Source organism: Cnephaeus nilssonii (assembly GCF_951640355.1).
Source record: "Cnephaeus nilssonii genome assembly, chromosome: 4".
Classification (NCBI taxonomy): domain Eukaryota; kingdom Metazoa; phylum Chordata; class Mammalia; order Chiroptera; family Vespertilionidae; genus Cnephaeus; species Cnephaeus nilssonii.
This window is the reverse complement of record NC_137075.1, coordinates 32,639,034-32,661,314: the sequence shown is the minus strand read 5'-3', so window position 1 is coordinate 32,661,314 and position 22,281 is coordinate 32,639,034. Positions and strand designations below refer to the sequence as shown.

Sequence of the window (22,281 nt, the reverse complement as noted above, 5' to 3'; positions counted from 1 at the left end):
ACTGCTTTGTGAATAAAATCCAAACTTCTTTCCCTGATTTACAAAAGGGTCTATCTGATCTGACACCTGCTTGCCTATCCTCCCACCACTGCCTAGCTGGCCAGCTCTAGCCCACTAGCCTTGTGTCTCAAACACACCAAGTTCATTCCTACCTTCGAGCCTTGCCTAAGCTGTGTACTCTGCCTGGAATGCTCTCCTGGTGGCTCCTTGTTATTCAAGTCTCTGCTTAAAAACAGCCTCTTCCAACAGGCCTTCTCTCTAGAAGCTAAACAACCCCCCTGAAGAGGTAACTTCCCTGAGTTAAGGTCCTCTTGCCAGAGAGGCTACAGTGAAGTTTCCATGGGCCTGTAGGCACCGTGCTGCTCGAAGATACCTTCCAGACCCATCTCTGGTCAGCTGGAAGACAACAGCTTTTATCTGATTAGCCTCCTCCTCCCCAAAGAGATAAAAGATAATAAAAAATAGTAGTAATCTTACTAATAGCTATTAAGGTACATATACCATGATGGTCCTAGCACTGTGTTCAATGCTTTACATCATCTCATTTAATCTCATAACCTTATTTTACACATGCGTCAGCCAAGAAACAGAGAGACTGAGCGAGCTGTTGATGGTCACTCAGCTCCAAGTGGTAAAACTAGAAAAGGACTGGAGGGCAGAGCTACATCCCAAAGCTGTGGCCTGGGCTCCTCCATCCAGTCAGACTGTCCCTCAGACACAGTACAGGCAAAATGGGCCTCCAACGGTCTAGAAATCGGGATTCCTGGGCTCCCTCTAGCGTCTAGAAGTACCAAGCCTCAGCATGCTGCTCCCAACCTTTTTATTTTGATACTACACCCCCCCCCGGCCCCCTCCCAAACTCACCAGTTCCCCATGCCTCACCATCCTATACTTCTCTCCCTGTCCCAAGTGGCCTACAACCTCTCTAGTTCTTAACATCAGCAGATCTCTAAGGATTAAACCTTTAGCGCTCAGGCCAGAGTGCTTCAAGGAAGGGATGAGGTGTATGGCTTCTCCTTCCTTGGGCCACCTCTAACCGTCACCTCCAGATTCCTGAATTTGGAATGGGTCCTCGGTCTGGCCCCACCAGCCTGCAGGCCCAACTCTGTCCCCCTCCTGGGGGGCTAGCCAGGCGTGAAGTCGAAGCCATTAAGGAGCTCCGAGTGGGGCTGGACCCGCATGCTAATGAAAATGCAAATAAGCACCTGGACAGGGGTGGAGGAATGGGGGCGGGGTGTGGAGAACCAAAAAGGAAGTAAAGGAATTAGGTGGAGGGGAGTCTATCCTCCAGAAATGATCAGAAAGAAGCCCTGAAGTTGTGGGAGGAGGGTATTCTTCCTACAGAATCTGGGGGTGGGGGAAGGGGGGATAAGTGTGTGAGGATCTGACATTGCACTGTCCCACTCCCACAGCAGGGCCCAGTGCCATTCACTCACTGCCCCACCTAACGGGAAGAACCTCCCAGGGCCCTGTCACCAAGGCCAGAACCGAGTGCATCGTCTTCCCCTGGCCCACCCTGCCTGTATCACATCGACCAGCTCCACTCCTTCTCCCTGGCCCCCGACTTACAACTCTAGATCAAACTTCAGAGGAGAGCTAGGAAGACCTAAGCCCCAAATCCTCTCTCCAAAGCTGCTACTTCCCAATATTGGGGGGGAGGGGGGGTTCCAGCTGATTTGTAGCTAGAAAGCAAAGGAGCTGAGCTTTGGGTTAGCCTGTGTGTGAGACCCAGATTGCCTAGGGTAGGTCGGCAGCTGTTTAAACTTGCAAATCTCTTCCCCACCTCCCACCCTGCCCCTCCTCCTCTTCAGGAAAGAATTTCAATTGCAAATTTATCTCTGCCTCAGTTCACCCCCCCACCCCAACTCCTCCTCCCTCTTCCTTCTCTGTGCTTCTCCCATCACCCACTATTTATTACAAACCTTTAACTGCAGCAATTATTTTTTCACTTTTTTCCCTCCATTTCCCTCCTTCTCGGTCTTTCTTTCCTTCCCTCTCTGAATCTCCAAGTCCCTTTCTTTGCCCTTCTGACCTTGAACCCAGTTTTCATCTCTTTCTGGAGATGATGCAGACCCAGATGACAAGCCTAAGTCACCCTCACATAGAATCCTGTTCTTCAGACCTCTGCCATTTCTCTTAGTTCTGGGCTTTCCTTAAGGGGCCTCTCTTCTCCCTCGGGGCACATCTTAGCAGGGGAAAAGGGAAGAGGCAACCCCTCAAAGGCCCTGGCATTCCAGCCTCTGGGAGGGAAGGAGGAAGAGGATGGATCAGGTGTAGGGGGGGGGGCAGTCAAAAGGAAAGCTGGGTAGAGGCAAGGGGGGGCAGGAGGAGAGGGTGAGGGGAGACGGAGCAGGCAGTGGCGGCGGTGTGATTAGAACGGAGATTGATGTGAAGGGGCGCCACAGACGGCAGAGAGAGTCAATAAAACGAGAGGATCACATTAGAGGCGACAGAGAGAGCTTTAAATTACAAGGCTGCTGCCACCGAGGGGGATGGGAGGAGGCAGGCCTGGAGCCAAGGGAGGGGGGAGAGTTCTGAGGGTGTAGTCATCCCCCAGATGAATCTCCCAACTCCTAACCTAAAGGCCCTGTCTCCCTCCCTAATGCTCCCTCCCCTCACAGGGGGAGGGGGGGGAAGCTATAGAGAAATAGAAGATACTTTTATTTTGCTTTGGTATATTCCCACCTTCCAGATGGGAAGTATGGAAGGGCTGCTTTCACTGAACTGTAAATATTCTTTGGAGGTGGACAGAAAGGTACCCCGTAAAAAGCTGGTCGAGAATCCCTATTTCTTTTAAATTTTTAAAAAATTTATTTTTATTGATTTAAGAGAGGGAGGAAGAGGGAGAGAGAGAGAGAGAGAGAGAGAGAGAGAAACATCAATGATGAAAGAAAATAATCAATCGGCTGCCTCCTGCCTCCCCCCGCCAACCCCACCTCCGCCCCCCGGGATCGAGCCCACAACCCAAGCATGTGCCCTGACCAGAATCGAACTGTGACCTCCTGGTTCATAGGTTGATGCTCAACACCGGCCGGGCTGAGAATCCCTATTTCTTGATATGCACTCCCTGTTCAGAAGGCAGATACACAGTACTTAGAACAGGGAGAAACCAGGGAGCCAGAAGGCTCCAAGATGCACAGCAGGACCCAGAAAGCTACCGAAATAAATAGAGCTGTTATGAGGTGGAGAGAAAGGCTCAATGTGTGGACAGCTGAAAGGCAGGCTCTGGGACCACACAAGCCAGGGAGGTCACTGCGAGACTTCAGAGAATTACAGAAGCCAAAGGGGAAAGGGCAAAGGAAGGACCAAAAACATGAGGTATGAGGAAGGAGCCTGCCCCTCACTTAAGAGGAGCCAGGGCCTGGGTTCAGGTTGGCCGGTAGAACAGGAGGCAAAGCTAGGGAGGAGCTCACACTCTGGGGCCCCCAGTAAGATCAGGACTACCACCAGGTACAGCCCCCTCTCTCCTCTGGCCGCAGGGAGAGGAAAGAACAGGAGAGGACAGGCCTCGTGGGGATAGATGGGCTTTCTCCTCTGGCCTCCTCTTAAAACAAACGCAAAACCCCTTCCAAACCTGACAATGCAAAGGCTTTCCCAGCGAAGTCTGCCAGAGGGCACCAACACATTAGCTTAAAATTTGCACACAATGATTCCCACACCAGAGCCTTCCAAACGTTTTTCTGCCTTTCACTTTCCAACTGTTCAGTCTGTCCTCTTTCCCTAACGCAGAGCCAAATTTTAGGACCTTTTCTCTATCCTCGCTGAAATTCTTGCCTGAGGTACTGCTCTCTCCCATACTCACTTTGCCCCTGCCTCTCTCCCCTTTCTGACTCAGCCTGTTGCTTTCAAGAGGAGGCCACCGTGGAGAGGAGGGGGAGAGAAAGAGAAAAGAGAGTGTGCATACTGCGTAGGGGGGAGTGGTTGGTATAAAGAGCAAACAAACTCTAGCTAAATGAGCTATTTTTAATATATATATTGATTTCAAAAAAGAAGGGAGAGGGAGCAGAGAGAAAGAAACATCAATGGTAAGAGAGAATCATTGATTGGCTGCCTCCTGCACACCCCACACTGGGGACCGAACCCACAACCTGGGCATGTGCCCTGACCTAGAATCAAACCCATGACCTCCTAGTTCAATGGTCGGCAAACCACGGCTCGCGAGCCACATGCGGCTCTTTGGCCCCTTGAGTGTGGCTCTTCCACAAAATACCACGTGCGGGCGCGCACCTACAGTGCGATTGAAACTTCGTGGCCCATGCGCAGAAGTTGGTTTTCGGCCTGGGCGAGTCTATTTTGAAGAAGTGGCATTAGAACACTCAAGGGGCCAAAGAACCGCGGTTTGCCGACCACTGTCCTAGTTCATAGGTCAACGCTCAACCACTGAGCCACACTGGCTGGGCTAGATGAGATATATTTTTTGAGGCAGTGGATGAACGTGGGCTTTGGATTCATGCAGACACAGCTGGGGTCAATCCTGGCTCCCCCACTCACCAGCTGTGCAACCACAGAAAGTTGTTTAGTTCTGAGTCTCAGTTTCCTTACGAGGGAAAATGGGAATAAGGATGACTTCCTTAACCAGCTGTGGTGAAGACTAGACTAGGCAACCTGTGAACGTGCACATACTGAGTGTTCAATCGGGTTAGTTCTCTTCCTTCTCTCCTGACTATCTCCTCCCACATACTGGAGCAAGGTGTTTGCAGGTAGGCTGACAGCTTTCCTTCTGCCTTGCCCCTTCTTGATCAGGATTCATCCTCTAATTGCTGCCCTTTTCAATCGAGGCAGATTCTTGGGTGGGCAGGATTGAAATCTAGTCTACTGAGCAGCAGAGTTCATTTCTCACTTGGCCCTGCTGACTGCTGGACTTATAGACACCCCCATTATCCTAGAGCAGAGATTGAAAGCTTTGACCAACCTTGCACTTTGCCTGGGTGCAGAAGCAGCTAATACTTGCATCAAAACTAGTATGACCTGGGCCCTGGCCGGGTAGTTCAGTTGGTTGAAGGGTAGTCCAGATACACCACAGTTGTGGGTTCAATCTCCAGTCAGGGCACATACAAGAAACAATCAAAATCCAGGCCATGGTGGCCCAGTGGTTGAGCATCGACTTATAAATCAGGAGGTCACAGTTCGATTGCAGGTCAGGGCCATATGCGATCGTGCAGGAGGCAACCAATCAATGATTCTCTCTCATCATTGATGTTTCACTCTCCCTCTCCCTTCCTCTCTGAAATCATTATATATATACTAGAGGCCTGGTGCACAAAATTCGTGCACGAGAGGGGGAGGGTCCCCTCAGCCCAGCCTGAAACCTCTCCAATCCAGGACTCCTGAGGGGATGTCCGACTGCCGGTTTAGGCCCGATCCCTGGGATCGGGCCTAAACCGGCAGTCGGACATCCCTCTCACAATCCTGGACCTCTGGCTCCTAACCACTCACCTGCCTGCCTGCCTGAATGCCCCTAACTGCCCCTCCCCCCCCCCCGCCAGCCTGATCACCTCTAACCACCTCTGCCTGCCAACCTGATCGCCCCTCACTGCCCCTCCTGCAGGCCTGGTCGCCCCTAACTGCCCCCCTGCTGGCCTGATCACCCCTAACTGCCTCTGCCTGCCAGCCTGATCACCCCCAGCTGCCCCACCCCACCTGCCTGGTTGCCCCCAACTGCCCCATCTGCCGGCCTGGTCGCCCCACACAACCTGCTGCTTGGTCATTTGGTCGCCCCTCACTAACCCCCCTGCCGGCCTGATCGCCCCTCACTAACCCTGCCGGCCTGGTCGCCCCACGCAGCCTGCTGCTCAGTCATTTGGTCGCCCCTCACTAACCCTGCTGGCCTGGTCACTCCATGCAGCCTGCTGCTCGGTTGTTTGGACACCCCTCACTAACCCCCCTGCCAGCCTGGTCACCCCACACAGCCTGTTCAGTCGTCCGTTCGGTTGCAATGGTCACTTAGGCTTTTACATAGATAGATATTAAAAAGAAACAACCAATGAATGCATAAATAAGTGGAACAACAAATTGATGTTTCTTTCTCCCCTCCTCTAAAATCAATCAATCAATAAAATATTTTTAAAATATAGTATGACCTCTCCCTGAATTTAAGACTATCATTTTCTCTGACTCTAAATCTTACCTTCTATATTTAAAAGAAAACATAAGATAGTACTCCTATTCCTCCATTTTAATTCTACCTATCTTTCCTAGACCTCTTCCTCTCCCCCCAAAATATTTGGGGAGTGCTTACTTTGTGCAAGATAAATTTTGTCCAAAAGAGAGAAAATGAGAATGGCAGGAAAGGAGTGTCATGGAGGGTAAAGAAAGACAAGGCAGAGAAGAGGGAGGAAGAGAGAGAGGTATGTAAGTGTGTGTATATGGAGGTTTGCTGGATCCTGATCTGCATATGAATCTCATTGAAGTCTCCCTGCTTTGGCACAAGACTGGACGAGATTCTACTGAATCTCATTGAAGTCTCCCTGCTTTGGCACAAGACTGGACGAGTTATCTGTCCCCAATGAGAGGGATGGAGCAAGGAGGCTGTGTCTTACAACTTGCAAGATGCTTAAGGCATGAGGGAACTGGATGAGGTGTGAGGAGAAGAGGCCGAGAGGAAGACTATGGGTGATGGGTAAGGAGTAGACAGGGAAGCAGACAAGGGTAAAAAGGAAGCTATGGGCTAAAACCACAACCTGAGATCTGAACATCCCTCCACATTTGCATGGCTTTGTTGAGGTATGCTCCAGGGAGGAGTGGAGAATCTTGCCCATGCATCTCCCTGGATGAGGCCAGCAGTATTAAGACAGCAGTGTAGAGCACTGGAGAGACTCAGGCTTAGACAACAACACAAAGCCAACTCTGAACCCTTCTTCTACATAAGCATTTGGAGTGAGGGACAGGAAGTTGTACTCTTGAATTCAAATTCAGGATCTTATCTGATCCTGACACAGGGACCTCTGTATAAGACCTTGATCTCCCTGAGCTTCAAAGGCATCACATGCAATTCTTCTAGAATTATTTGGAAGGAAACCATTGTAAGTGACCGTGTACATAAATAAATCCTTCTGGTTCTTTGATTCTACATGACCCCTTGTGATGGTAATGACTCCATTTAAATATTTTACAACAATAACTAGTTAGTAATAAAATAACATCTTTAAATGTTTACCATATGCCAGGCACTGTGTTGAGCCCCCTGCAAGCATCATATCACCTAATCCTCCACTACAATCTGACAAAATAGTTATTCATTCCCATTTTAAAAACATGGAAATAGACTTAGATGGGTTAAGTAATGTTGAAGTCTCACACTTGGAAAGAAATAGAGTCAAGATTGGACTCAGGTTCAATTCTGGTCAAGGGCACATGCCCGGGTTGCGGGCTTGATCCCCAGTTGGGGGATGTGCAGGAGGCAGCCGATCAATGATTCTCTCTCATCATTGATGTTCCTATCTCTCTCTCCCTCTCCCTTCCTCTCTGAAATCAATAAAAATAAAATAAATTTTTTTTTTTTTTAAAAAAGATTGGACTCAGAACAAAAAATAAATAATAAAATAAATAAAAAGATTGGACTCAGGTAGCCTGACTCCAGGGCTCTGCTCTTGGGTTAATTTGTAAGCTTCTAAACTCTGGCTGGCATGCATTTTGAATGAAGACTTTGAGTTTGTTACTCTGCCCTTATGCATATGTACTGTCCTGCTACTCTTTGAGCTTGAGGGTGTTAGATGGCAGTCTCCCTGTTAGTTTCTTAGTGTAAGTTTGGCCAGAACAGGCCTACCGCTTTGTGCAACTCCAGTGGGCGCCATCCACATTAGTTTATGCAGGGGCCATGGCCATCGTGTGTGTGTTGGGGTTGAGGTGAGTAGAAATAGATACAAAAGATTGCGTTATTTGACTGATGATGCGTATATTCATTTGTGATGTCTCTTAAAACTGAAAGTCTACAAGTGTGAATCCATAACAGAATATGAACCTCATCAAAGTGGTTTGGTATAAAAAACACAGCCTTTAGGCCCTAGCCGGTTTGCTCAGAGCACACAGACTGAAGGGTAGTGGGTTCGATTCCGGTCAAGGGCATATACAGCGGTTGCAGGGTCAATCCCTGGCCCTGGTCAGGGCACATGTGGAAGGCAACCAATGGCTATGTCTTTCTCACATGGATGTTTCTCTTTGTCTTTGCTCCTCCCGTCCACTCTCTAAAAATCAATGGGAAAAATATCCTCGGGTGAGAATTAACAAAAATAAATAAATAAATAAAAAACCTACAGCCCTTAAGGGCCAGACAGATCTGGAATAAAATTTAGTTCTATTCCTTATTATGTAAATGACCTCAGGTAGGTTACTTAAAGCCTGTTTCTTCATATATAGAATGCGAAAATAGTTCCTCACGGAGCTGTGTCCACTGAGATGATCATTATTGAGACTGGCACGTTGTATGTGATTAATAAAAACAATAATTATTCAACCACATGCCTTATTTCCTGAGTTAGGGTGTCCGTGTATGTTTATTGCTTTTTGATGGTGCCTGTGGCTGAGGGCCTGGGTGTAGCCCTGTCTAGTACCTCTTCCAGGTTAGGAAGGTGCTGTCTCTCAGACATGGCGCTGGGCCTCCCTCCGAAGGCCTGTGATACCCGCGTGGGCTCTGGGCTTCCGTTCAGCGGTGGGGTACCCTGGGGTGTCCTGCGTGAGTGTGCTGCCTAGTGCCTGTTTGTGCTCAGAGGCCCGGCTGGCGGGGGCGTGTTTGGGGTGGTGGTAATTACTGGGATGGCCCAGCCCTAATGAGTGTGATCTCGTTACACTCTCACTGCCTCTAATGGAGCTAACCTCATTTCACAGCCATTAGAGATGGAGATGAGGCCCCGCCCCCTGGCCCCGCCAGCTGCAGCTCTTTCAGCCCAGGCCACGTTCTCTCCCTCCCGTTTGCCACTTCCCCAGTCCACCTCTTCTGCCCGCTGTTCTTCTGCTCCTTCCAAGCTCCCCTCTCCTGCTCCCCATTGTTCTTTCCCCTTCCTCCTCTTTCTGCGTCTCCCTTGTCTCTCTTCTCCTCCATCCCTTGTCCCTCTTCCCTTCCCTCAGCACCTCCCTCTTCCTACGGCAGGTCTGTCGGTCCTCCCCATCTTCATTCCCCGCCCCCATCTCCGTGCCCCTCCCCCGCCCTCCTCTGCGGCTGTCCCTCCCCACCCCCACGTTGCCCCGTCAAGCCAAAGGACAAATCTCAAGGGGGAAACCAGCAAAGACAAACAAGGAGCAGTGACTTCATTATTGTCGTTAATTTGCCACTTCGGTTCCTCCCACAAAGGTCAAAGCCAGCACAGCTTGAACTCAGGGCTGACAAGGAGGCTGAGACCACCGCCTGCCTTGGCCGCGTCAGGCCTCCCCCGCACACACAGGTCCTCGTCCTCCTGGTCTTCATTTCCCTGCAGGGGCTCAGGCTCCGGGACCCTCTCTTCCAGTGGTTCACAATCCTCACAGCCTCCCTTCCTTCTCCTTTTTCATTTAAATTGTGGCCTTCTCTCAGTCTCTCTCCCGGCTGGAAGTCACATGGTTTTTACCTTAAACTCCCTCTCCTTGTCATCCTCTGCGGGTCTGGTTTCTCCCACTCCTCTCTGCCCCATCCATCTTGAACCTCTTTCTTGGCCTTCCTTTTTTTTTCTCTCTTCTTAACCTCAAATGCACTCCTTTCCCTAAAGCACCAGGATTTAACTCTAGATTTCAGAAACCTCGTAGCCTGAAAAAAAAAAAGCTAGAGATTGGAGGCATTTAAAACCCAAGCAGGCCAGTGACGCAGAACATGGAAGTGGCTGGAGAGAAAGGAAAATAACTGCGATGTCAGGGGAAGCAACGGAATCCACACTCAGACAACCAAGACCCAAGACTCTGGGCTCCAGATTAAACAGCTTCCCCGCGACCAGAGGAAGAGGACAGAACCAGGGGGCCTTGGGCTTGAGGCTGAGGTGGGGGGCAGTCACCAACAAAACAAGGAATGAAAAATTCGAGGCTGGAACATCAGTTCCTCAGGGAAACACAATCCAACACTCCCGTCCCACCCTCTGCCCTCCTTCACTGAGAAGCCAAATGACTGGCAATTGACTCTTGACCTTCAGCCCAATCCCAGCCCCAATGGGAGAAGCTGAGGGCTGCTGGCTGTGACTGGAGGAGGCACTAGGGAAATGTCCACACCGGAAGGAAAGATCTCTGCCCCACACCTACCTCGCCCCACTGACTGCACATGCTACCTAGGACAGAAGCTGCACACCTATAACCTCTTCTCTTGCTGCTTTTGCCCTGCTAATAAGGACCATTCCAGTGGGTGGCCCTGCTATAATTTCAAGGCTGGAAGCATAATCCCATATCCCTGCCCAAATCACAGGCGAGCTCCTGCTCTCTCATTTGACTTTGAAAAAAACATTTTGAGGGGTGCTGAAGGAATTAGAAAAAGATGTCTTCCTCCAGGTGTATGCAGCTCACATGCCAGTGGTTCACCTTGGTGACAGGAGAGCAAGTGGACCTCTGCCCTGTCACCCTTTAACTGGGTGACACCCTGAACAACCATACACGGAAGCCCTGGCTCGGGACTAGTTCCTACATGAGGGCGACACTGAGAGCCAATGGGATTGTCTCAGAGTGCCAGAAGGCACCTCTAAATCTTTTACTCCTGTCTGACCAGCCTGGGGTGGAGGAAGGGGGGGCAGGTGGTCCCCTGGAGCTTTCCCCAGAGAAGCAAGGGGCTCTGGGAAAGTGAGTGGTGGGATGACTGAGAAGCCAGAGAAGAAAGATGGAAAAATCAATGAAATGAGTTTCTAACGGTGAGGTAAAGGACTGCAGTGTCGACAGCCTGTCGCCTGCTGCAAAATATGAGTTGCCTAAGTCCACGGTGGCCGCTGACAGTGCATCCCGCCGCCACTCTCCTCCCTTCAGGCCCCCAGCCCCCAGCCCTTTCTCTAGCTGCCCCAGCTCGCTCACTCTCTTCCTGCTTTCCCTAGAGCCCTCAACCCATTCAGGGTCTTTCTGACTCATCACCAGAGGAACAGGACAGGTTATAATGCCCCACCCAGTGCAGCTCTCTTCTCTATGGCTTCTGTTTATTTAGACTTCCCCTGTCTTCAGATTTCCCTGAGCTGTGGTGAGTTCTACATTTCTTGCCTCCCCCTCTTCTCCTAGATACTTCTGAACTCATTCAACAACAGGCAGTCAGTGACAAGGCCATCCCCACAGGGTTCCTCACATCCAGGGCTGTGCCTCTTTCTGCCTTTTGGCCCACATGGCCAATGCTGACTTCCTTGTAATTGCCTGGATTAGGACAGAGTGTTTAGGGGGGGCTTAGTATTTATTTATGAACTCTTTATTTGTGACCAGTGTATAAATATGGGTATGACTGATTCAACTGTGGTTCCATGATTGGGGATGGGTGGGGTGGGGATGCTACTCTGAATTCAAATCTGCCGACTCTGTCTTAGGAAATAAGTCTCAACCTTTTCTGGAAACCACCTTCTTTTTCTACCCGCCTCTGCATCTTTCTCTTGGGCTCTTAAGACTATCCATTCATGTTTCCTCCCATTATTTCTATAAAGACTCCCAGATCAGCCCCTAGAGTCCACTCTGGCTGCCTCCAACTGTATTCCTAACCCAGTCTGCCCTCTCAGATCTCACAGCTGCTCAGTTAATGCTCCTCCAGCCCTTTCCTCCAGTTTCTGATTTCCCAACTTGCCCATTTATGCAGACTTAGGCCTGAAGGGTGAATTGAGAGGAAGGCAAGCAACTTTTTCCTTTAGCCTCTTCCTTTAACTCTATTTTTGATCAACAGACATTTACTAAACATCTTCCAGGTGACACCATGCTAGGTGCTGGAAAACAGTAAGAAACTAGACAGATGCAGCCCCTGCTCATATAGCCATCAGGACTAACCCTAGGTCTCTCACCAGACAGCTTTGTCTGTCTGACTCAGAGTCCCATTTTTTTCTTTCTCCACAGTCAAATTCCACCATGCTGTGCCTCCTGGTAATTCAGAATCCTTCCCTTTTCTCTATTCCTGCATCAGTTTACACTCTCACACAGCTCTGACCCCTGCTCCTCTGCATTTCCAGCTTCAGTCTTCATTCCTAAACCCAAAGAGGTACATTTTATATTTTTGATAAGTCTCCTCCCTGCTCACAAAGCCCTGCTTTCACATTCTGTAACTGCCATTTCCAGTTTTCTTCCTTGCCTGCCTTTCAATCCTACTATCCCATTCTCCAAGTCCCCGTCCCCCCAGCAAACCTCAAGCACTCACAAACAAGACCTCATTCTGAGCTAGGAACAGCTCCAGGAAGGCAAGGTCATGCTACCAGACTCAGAAATCCTACAGATTTGACTCAGGCCCCGGCCCTGTAAGTGTACAGCTCCCCAGCAAAGCAGCAAGTTGTTCCTCTATGTGCCTCCAGATAACACCAGCCGCTCTGACATCATGGAGGGAGGAACCCTGTCAGGTTGTCAAGGCAACACCAGCAATTTATGACATCAGAGGCTTGAGGTCTTTGGTTCTCAGGGGGTTAGAAAGAGTCAAGTTCCTGTCAGCTAAAGTAAATAGAAATTCTACTTTTTCATCTCTTTGCTTGTGTTCCCCTGGCTTGGGAATGAAATGCAAAGGCCTGTGGTGGGGTCTGAATGATTTGGCCAAAGGAATAATGCTTGTGAGGCTCTGTTTCCCTTTCTCTTCACCAGATAGCTCTGTGTCCTCTCTCTCCCTCTCCTTTGGCATCTTCCTCTTTTGGGGCTTGGCCCAGTGGTATTTCTACTCAGCCCTTTTTTTCCAAATCACCCCTCCTGCAGTGCTCTCCTTGCATCCGTCATGCTGTGTCCTTCTCACACCAGAAGCATTTGTTTCCTTTGATACCTCACCCTTTCCTCTTTCCTCCTACCAAGCTCTGTACAGCTCTGATCTGCTCCAGCACTCCTCCTTTGCCTTCCATTTACCTTCTTTGTACTACACTCATCTTATTCTCCAATTTCTCCCTTCCCCCACTTTACCATTGTATTCATTTCATATTGCTTTTTTCTGGTGACCTCCTCTTTAGGAATATTCTATCATTTCTTTCCTTCTGTACTGCTATTAAATCATTTTCCATTTCATTCTCCTAGTTTTTCATTAATCACCCATTGGTTCCTCCCCTGCCTCTCATTCCACATGGATTTTCTTCTTTTCCTTTGCACATTCCTCATGGCTTGCATTTTTCTACCCCACGCATTTATTGCAGCCGGCCTCTCCTTCCTTTCTGAAACTCTATTCATCTCTGAAATCTTCCATCTTCTGTCCATATCTACCTTTTCCTTTTATAATCCTTCTAAGATCCTGATGTCTGGAAAACAATGATAGGCTTAAAACAAGGTAAACTTTCCAGATTCTTTATCCACCTTTCCCATTCTTTAGGCTGAATGAACCTGGCCCTCTGCATAAGAGCTTTTGTCACACTAATGAAAATTGCCTCCAAAAGAAAGCATGCTGAATCCAAACATGATCATAGCAGGGCCGCAGGATGAAGACGAACTGGAAAGTGAAGAAGCTACTAGAATAAACTGAAGGATAAGGGGCAACCAAGCAGGGTGGAGCTCAGAGTCTTAGAGAATGTCCCCTGCCAAAATCACAGTTGACAGTTAACGGACATAATGGCCCTGTCTGGTGAAGGGGTTATATGCCCCTGGAAACCCATTAAATTGATTTCTTGGCCTGTTTATGTGCCTTCACAAACCATACTCCCAACCTCCAGACCCTTGCTCTCTGGTACCTTTTGCGGCTGGGGTTTTTAAAATGCTGGGTGAGAGGATAAGGGATAAAAGGAACTTAGAGTAACCAAGGAGAAAAGGTAGAAAGACCACAGATTATGGGAACAAAGGTGGAAAATAGGCAAGAGAGACCATGGGAGACGGCAAAGGAAAAAAAAGGGGGTGAAACAAAATGGGGAAATGAAAAAACATACAATGGTAAAGTGAGGGTATGGAGGAAAATCGAGTCAGCAAGAGGAGGTTTGTGGTGGGGAGCGCCTGGAGAGGCAGCTGACAGGCCAGAGGTGAGGTCCTGATGGGGGAGACAGACACATGGCGAAGGGACAGTCAACAAGGCAACAGCAAGTCCCAAAGCTTCCCAGCGAAGGCGGACATGGAGGCTGTTCTGGCCCTGCTGGAAGGCCCCGGAAGGAGTCCTTGGGGAGGTATGTCTGCTCCATCCCCTGCTCTTCTAGGCCCCTGACCAGAGACTACCACAGTCATGACTGATAAGCAAACTCTCAGGAAGCCTGAAAAGGCCAGAGAAAGCCATAAGGACCCTGAAGGAGAGGGCATGGAGTCCTAAATGGGCAGAACAGTCAGGCAGCCAAGGCATGACACATGGTGGCAGGGACGCACAGGCAGAGGATCACTTGGATGGCAAATTCACATGCGGAGACAGTGACATACAGACCCAGAGACGGATGGGTGTGGGGAATGAATGAGGTGAAGAATGGCAAAATCAAGAGGTAGGGACACATGGGCAGGGATCAGCTGTGCTACAGGCACAGCGAGACAACGCGTGGTCAAGTACTCCAAAACGACAGGGCCACTCAGAGAGAGGGGCAGGCAGCGGATGGAGACTCAGGGGGCAGGAGAGGCACGCTTCACCTTGAATGTAGCAGTGGGCTCCCCTCACCTCGCACCTTTCCAAAAACAAAACAAAACAAAACAAAAAAACCCAACTCAACTTCAGGCAAAAACGAAGATCAAAGATTAAGGGTATCTACGTCCCCCTCCCACCCACCCCCACCCACAGCGCGCTAGCCCCATCCATCAGCCCACCCGCCTGCCACGGTTTCTCCCCCATCCGGCCGCCGGCGAGGGGGGCGGGGGGGCCGCCGAGACCCAGGCCCCTCCGGGCTGACAGCTCCGAGCCCTCGCACTCACCCGGCCTCCCCTTCCCTCGGGGATCCCTGCTCCCCACACTGCTCGGCGCGGTCCGTCTAGGCTCGCGTTACCCTCCGTCTGTCCGGCTGGCTCCCAGTCCAGCCTCAACCTCTATGTCTTTCCCTTCCCCGTCTCTCCTCTACCCCTGCATCTCTCTCTTCCCCCATCCCCGCTCGCAAGCCTCTCCCTCCCACAACCCTGCTCCTTTTTTCCCCTCAGGCTCTAGGTCTGTCTGTCCGTCCGTCCGTGTCCCCTCCCCCAGCCCCTTCCAGTCCCTCTCCGTGCCCTCCAGCGGCAGTGTCCGAGCGCCTCCTCTCCCCTCCGTCTCAAGCTTCCAAAGAGCAAGGAAGAGGAGAAGAGAGGGAGAGGAGAAAAAAAAAAAAAAAAAAAAACAACGAAAAAAAAAAAAAAAAAAACACAACCAACCCAGCAGCATCGGAAATCGATGCACTTACACCTCAGCTGGAAGCAGGGACGGGAGTCGAACCGCGGCCGCCGAGCAGCGCGAGGCGGGGAGGGGAGGGGGCGGCTCTTGGAAGGGACTTCTCCGATGTGTTGATTCCTTTTTTCCCCCTCCTCCTCCCTCCCTCCAGCGCTCACTCCGGGGCGTCGGGGATGGAGATGGAAAAAATAAATAAATATATTCACGGCGGTGAGGGAAGTGAAGGAAAATAATCAATGCTATTTGGCTGCGGCTGAAGTGTTTTCCCGGCTTCGTGAGGGGGTTTCCATTGATTCACCCAGGGCACTCGCTCGTTCCCTGCCTCCTCCGCCTCCTCCTCCTCCTCCTCCTCGCCCACCTCCTCCTCCTCTTCGCCCTCACTCCTCCGCCTCATTCACTGGCTGGAGCCGAGGCGTCCCACACAATGGAATAATCAATACCCAGGCTCCCAGGGCGACCCCACTGAGCAGGTGCAGCGGTCCGCCCGCCGCGGTGAATGCCGGGAGTTGTAGTCCGCTCGCCCGCTAGCCCGAGCGGAATCCGTCAGCCTCGCTGAACCGTGGGAGGGGCCCCAGGCCCCAAGGCAAGGCCCGCCAGTGGGCCTGGCCACCTGCTGGACTCTGGCGCCAGGTCCAAGCCAGTGCCTGCAAAGAGGCTCCTTTAAACTTTTTCATCTTCTCTTCTTCTTTCGGGTTACGAAACCATATGTGTGTTTTGTTTTGTTTTAAATCATCTCTAGAGCAAGCCCTGGCTTCTACCAGCTTCCCAGAACCGCCCGAGGCCTCTTTTTCCATTCCTTCTTCCTGCCTTATTAGCCCCTCCCTTCCAACTGGATACTAGAACATCCTCTTCCACAGCAATTACTCTGGAGTCTCTGAGAGCGCTCTCTCTCTCTCTCTCTCTCTCTCTCTCTCTCTCTCTCTCTCACACACACACACACACACACACACATCACAGAGTCCCCAGAGCTATTATAATAACAATAATTGCTAAGATTTATGGAGTGCCAGGGACAGTTCCAAGCACCTTTCCATATATTAACTTATTTAATCCTCACAACTAGTCCCCATTTTACAGTTGAGGAAACCATGGCACAAACAAGTTAATTAGCTGGCCCCAGGTCACATGGTGGGTTAATAAGTGACAAGCGGTCTGGCTCCAGGGCCTGCCTTAGCTGCTATAGTCTACTCTTTAAAAAGAAAATAAAAACCCTGGAGTTCATAGGAGAAAACAAGGAGAAACTAACATTCGGAATCTCAAGCATGTGACAGGGTGTCAGTGAATCCTCACACATAACTGTGAGGCAGTCCACATTTTGCCAATGAGAAACAGGTTTAGTGAGGCAGAGTAGCTTGCCCAAAGCCAAACGCCTCGAAAGTGAAGCTGGCACCCTGGCCGGTGTTGCCAAATGATCAGAGCGTCTGCCTGACCACCAAAGAGTTGTGGGTTTGATTCCTGGTCAAGGGAACGTACCTGGGTTGCAGGTTCCATCCTCAGCCGGCCCGGTAGGACGGTCAGGGGCAGTCGGGGGCAGTGCAGAAGGCAACCAATCAATTTGATTTGTCTCTCTCATATCTCTCTCTCTCTCTCTCTCTCTCTCTCTCTCTCTCTCTCTCTCTCTCCCCCCCTTTCTCTCTTCCCTCTCCCCCTTCCCTCCCTTCCACTCTCCCTAAAAATCAATGGAAAGAGTATCATTGAGTGAGAATTAACAACAACAAAAAGTGAAGCTGGGAGTTTACCCCAGGTCTATCTGGCTCCCAAATCTGGTCGTTCTTTTCCGTTAAGCTCCTCTGCCCACTGGAATTGGGTTTTATAATTCAGGGAAGAGATTAGGTCTTCTTCCCCTTGACAACAAAACTGAAAGGCAAAGGACAGATGAAAAGCAGGCCAGTGAGAGGAGTTAGTGGCTGGGGTCCTCCCCTCCCTGCCCATTGGTACTTGTCATGGCAGGGGCAGGGGGTCCTGGGGGGTGGGTGCATCTAAGACATCCCAGATCAAAATACCATGTTTGTAAACCAGTGTCCTCCCCCAGTACTTACTGGGTTCATGTGTTTTCAGAAGCATGCTGGGAGAGGACAGGTGTTGAGAACCTAGCACTTCTCGCCAATCATAGAAGGGAATCCAGGAGTTGGTAAGAGCCACTGTTCCTCAGCAAGCCACCACATCCAGAGGGTCCAGCATGCAGTTGACTCCTCCAGGTAACCACAGTCCTCACAGGGACTAGGGAGCAGGAGGGTTATTTTATTTCCCAAAGCAGTCAAAGGGCCACCTCCATGTCTTCCTGTATTTTAAATGACCATGAGTACTCTCCTATTCCGGACAAAACCTGCTCAGTGCCCATTGGAAACTCAGTGACATACTCCTCAGTCTGGCACTCAAGGCCTTTTCCAACCTGCTCCACAACTTATTTCTAGCTTCATCTCCTTCCACACTGGCCAGGTGCTCTCCAGCTTTTGAGTCTTTGCTCAAGCTGTTCCTGTCTCCATCTGAGTCTCCAACTGTTGAAATCCCATTACGTCTTTAATTCCCATCCAAAATATCACTTCCTCCTCAGACAGAAAGTTTCCCACTCATCCTTACCCTGGACACTCATGCTGAGGTATGAAAAACTCCAGAATAACTAAGCTTGTCTTAGTTATGCTTTATAAACAAACAAACAAACAATTTCAGAGAGACAGAAACATCAATGATTAGAGAGAATCATTGATCGGCTGCCTCCCACACACCCTGAGCCCAACACCCAGGCATGTGCCCTTGACCAGAATCGAACCCAGGACCCTTCCGTTCACAGGCCGATGCTCTAGCCACTGAGCCAAACTAGCTGGGGTTCTTAGTTATGCTTTTATCAGCCCATTGCCAGTGGCCTGCATTTAGTGCCCCCCTCTGCCCCCCGCCCCCCGCAATAGTCAATAATACTAGTGTATCTGCTGAACAGTGTCTGAATGAGTGGCGTGTATTTCAGGCCCATCTGCTTATGGAGGGAGGGGTTTGGAGACCAGACTGGGGCCTCAGCTCCTCCCACCCTACTCTCCCCACAGCCCCCGATCAACTTTAGATAGTCTCCTTGGCACTATTCGCAGCCACCATAGCGACGGTGCTGGTGGTGGTTGTGGGGCAAAGTCTCCTTTTGGAACTACATCTCCCATCATGCATCCTGGCCCCAGGATGCCAGGCTCAGCCTGAAGCGCGGACCGGGCCGTTCCGCGGGATCCAGGAAAGGTCGGGGGTGAAGAGCAAGCACAGGGGGACGGCCCCGTTCCCTTCTCACTGCGGAGGTCCCGGCCCTTTAAACCCTAGCAGGCCTCCCGGGCCGGCCTGCCCGTGGCACTACTACTTCGGCCTAACATGGCCGCTCGCGCTGGGACCGGTCCGGGGTGCAGAGCCGGGCCGAGGTCGAGGGCCAGGGACTGTTCCCGGCATCCCTCGCGGCGTGGCGTGGGCTCTCGTCCCCACCTCCAGGTCCCGCGAGAGGGAGGCTTTCGGGCTTCGAGGTGACACCCGAGGCTCTTCTGGACCGCGCTGTGGTTGGGGAGGGCTGGTCGGCGGGGTCACCCGGGCAGTGAGCCACCGGCCTGCAGGGTAAGGAGGTGTGTGGGGAGCGCTGAAGGGGCACCGGCCATGCGGCCTGCTTTTGAGGGAGCCCTTTGGATTGAGGACATCTTCAGCGATGCAAGGGATCTTACTGGAGACCTGTCACTGTTACAGTCTTAAAACATCAGACAGACGGGGGGCGGGGGGGGGGGGAGAGGGGGGGAAGGAGGGGCTTCCAGCACAGAGCGGGGAGAAAGGGCTGCAGCACCAGCAGAGATTCTGTGACAGTGTTTGTGTCTCATAAGTTCTTCCAAGGGTGGTGGTGGTGGTGGTGGTGGTGGTGGTGGTGGTGGTGTGTGGCGTCTTTGCTGAGCTGTCACGCTGCAAGGCTGAGCACCCTTGGGAGGTCAGCAAATAATTTTTTATTGACTGATTGCAGGTAGTAATGGCCCAGGGATTGATTGAGGTGGAGCGCAAGTTCGTTCCTGGGCCTGAAACAGAAGAACGGCTGCAGGAGTTGGGGGGCACCCTGGAGCACCGGGTCACCTTCCGAGACAGCTACTATGACACCCCTGAGCTGAACCTCATGCGGACTGACTACTGGCTGCGACAGCGAGAAAACAGTGGTTGGGAGCTCAAAAGTCCTGAAACAGCAGGTGTCTCTGGACCCCACACTGTGTACATGGAACTCACAGCTGAGCCTGAAATTGTGGCCCAGCTCTATAAGGTGCTGGGGGCTGAAGTCCTGGGGGCTGAGGGTGTGGCTGCTGTGCTGGGCCCACTGGGACTGCAGGAAGTAGCTAGTTTTGTGACTAATCGTAGTGCCTGGAAACTGGTGCTTTCCAGAGCTGATCAAGAGGAGCTTCCGCTCAGGGTGGACCTGGACACAGCCGACTTTGGCTATGCTGTGGGTGAAATAGAGGCCCTGGTGCACAAGGAGGCCGAAGTCCCAGCTGCCCTAGAGAAGATCAACAAGCTCAGCAGCATGCTTGGTGAGGGGGACAGAACCTTCTGTGCTTTCCCTGTTCCTCTTCTGGGTGTACCCATTAGGCCAGTTCTCAGGGAGGGTTTTGGAGTTTTTTCTCTAATGGGAATTGTTTTAGCAACTTTCTAGAAGACTGAGTTTTCTTAGGTTTCTATCACATCCCCTTTCCTCTTTTGTAGTAGTGCTCTAATCTTGATTTAATTCTGCCAAGTGTCTCTAATCTATCTGTCATTCTGATTTAGTTCTCAGACCTCTAGTCTTCAGTTCCATTTGTCAGTTCTCTGCTTCAGTCCTTCAGTTCATCCTCCCATCTCCCAGTTCCTATCTCCTCATTGTTACAACTACCTAGATCTTCACTTAATTTGTCCTGTTAGCTTTCAGAACAAAGCAATAATGTATTTATGAGAGACCACTGGGGCAGGCACTGGAAGACTTTGGTTTTTCCTGTTCCTAAGCTTAGTGACCTTGTAGACAGTTCGTCCACACAAGTATGGGGTTGTGCATCCCATGGGGCCTTACAGCCCTTGAAAGCTCTTCTCACACCTCAGCAAACATACGCTGAGTTCCTAGTTATGTGCCCAGTATGCCGTCAGGTACTTCCAATAAGACACTGGCTTATCATGGCTCCACCACATAGAGGCTAAAATTCTGAGTCCCACCCTATTGCTATAGCTGCTTCTCTCTCTCTTTTTTTTTAAATATATATTATTTATTTATTTATTTTTTTACAGAGAGGAAGGGAGAGATATAGTTAGAAACATCGATCAGCTACCTCCTGCACACCCCCTACTGGGGATGTGCCCGCAACCAAGGTACATGCCCTTGAGCGGAATTGAACCTGGGACCTTTCAGTCTGCAGGCTGACGCTCTATCCACTGAGCCAAACCGGTTTCGGCTCTCTCTCTCTCTTTTTAATTTTAGAGAGAGGAAGGGAGAGGGTGAGGGAGAAACATTGACCAGTTGCCTCCCATATGCACCCCAACCGGGGATTGAACCTGCAACCTGGATATGTGCCCTGATCAGAATTGAACCTGTGACCCTTCCGAGCACTGGACAGTGCTCCAGCCACACTGGCTAGGGCTCTCCTTTTCTTTCTACATCCCTCAGTTTCTCTCTGTGTGCATCTCTACATGTGCCTCATTACCAAATTAATGAGCTTTGGCCTGTCTAGATGAACTTTAATCTTAATTAGGGGACAGGAGCCATATACTGAAATAAGTTTACTCAGGCCCCCTCTGTCTTCATGGTGCTTAAGTGCCTCTTTACCATTTCTCCTTGCTGGAGGAGGAGCTCATGCTTGGTTTCCCAGCCCCACTCCTGCCAGAAGTGGCCCTTTTAGGCCCCACTTCCAAAATCAGGGAGTGGGCTGTGGGTTATACAAGCGGGTTGGATGGCTGGCATTCTTAATCCCAGGGCTGCCTTGGAAACAACTTGGGGGTCCGGCTGTGTGGGCAGGGAGTAGACTCAAAGCATTTGTAGCTCTTTCTGCTTCTCTTACTCTCCTTTTGCCTGTAGGTGTGTTGGCACAGGAGAGGGCACCTTCCAAGCTGATCGTGTACCTACAGCGTTTCCGGCCTCAGGTCTGTCAGCGCCTGCTAGAAGTACACAGCTCCAGAGAGAAGCCAGAGGGGACTAATGATGCTGACAGTAGCCTGGGCTAAGGTGTCACTTCCTCAGCAACAGAGAAGAGAACTCTGAGCCTAATGGGGTTCAGTCCTTTCCTCACTTGTCTGTTCTCCTGGCTTCCCTTTCCAGCGTGACTCCTCTCTCACCAGCCCGGCCCGTTCCTTCACGCCACCCTCAGTTATCCTTGTGGAGCCCTCCCAGGCTGCCTCCTCTCCCTCATCCGTCAGATGCAATCTGTGGGCCGCCCCTCTCCCCTGGCCGCTAAGCAGCCTCCATTGATTTCCGCTCGTGTTTATAGGATTTCCACTTAGCCGTGATCAGTAGTTAAGCACAGGAAAATCCCTTGCCACCCCCCTTCCCTTGGTCGATGCCATTGATTCTGCCAGCGGCTCCTAAACCACCTTACAGCTGAGTTAGAGATGAGGGGAGGCAGCAGGGATTTCCCTGCCTTGGGGTGTGGGGAATAGCGGCAGGTTGGGGATACGGGTGGGAATCCCTATTGGAAATCTAGAAATTCTGGTTTGATTTTGCCACTGTGCCCTGCTCTGGCCCAAATGGTAAAGTGCCTCCTGTGGGGTCAAATTTGTTCCCCAGCCCAGAGAGCGGTAGAAAGAAAACACTTCTTTGTTGAAACAGATTCCTGAGACCAAGGGTACATACTTCCTGTTAAGACTTTTTCTTTGCTGTTATTCATATATTTTCTACCTCAAATATATACAAATATAACTCACTCCCTCAGGCTTTATTGGACTTTCATCATTTGTCGGGGAGAGGGGTGGGCCCCCTCCAGTTTTTGCAATGG

General features: G+C 50.8%; 2 protein-coding genes across 6 annotated transcripts in view; one reads left to right on the top strand and one right to left on the bottom strand.

Moving 5' to 3' along the window:
- The window catches only part of ZFHX2 (zinc finger homeobox 2), a 34,409-nt gene extending 18,644 nt beyond the window's left edge, over window positions 1–15,765 (bottom strand). For 2 of the 5 annotated variants that reach the window (XM_079768509.1, XM_079768513.1), the window contains exon 1: window positions 15,351–15,765. The gene's annotated coding sequence lies outside the window, so the exon portion shown is untranslated. Of the gene's footprint in view, window positions 1–15,321 lie in introns of all 5 variants that reach the window. The other 3 variants (XM_079768510.1, XM_079768511.1, XM_079768512.1) reach the window with 3 other exon arrangements.
- Window positions 15,766–18,532: 2,767 nt separating this feature from the next.
- THTPA (thiamine triphosphatase) lies at window positions 18,533–22,209 on the top strand. Its single transcript, XM_079768955.1, has 3 exons — window positions 18,533–18,916; window positions 19,308–19,860; window positions 21,369–22,209. The coding sequence occupies exons 2-3, from the start codon at window positions 19,314–19,316 to the stop codon at window positions 21,512–21,514; spliced, it is 693 nt and encodes a 230-aa protein (XP_079625081.1). The 5' UTR covers window positions 18,533–18,916; window positions 19,308–19,313; the 3' UTR covers window positions 21,515–22,209.
- The last annotated feature ends 72 nt before the right edge of the window (window positions 22,210–22,281 follow it).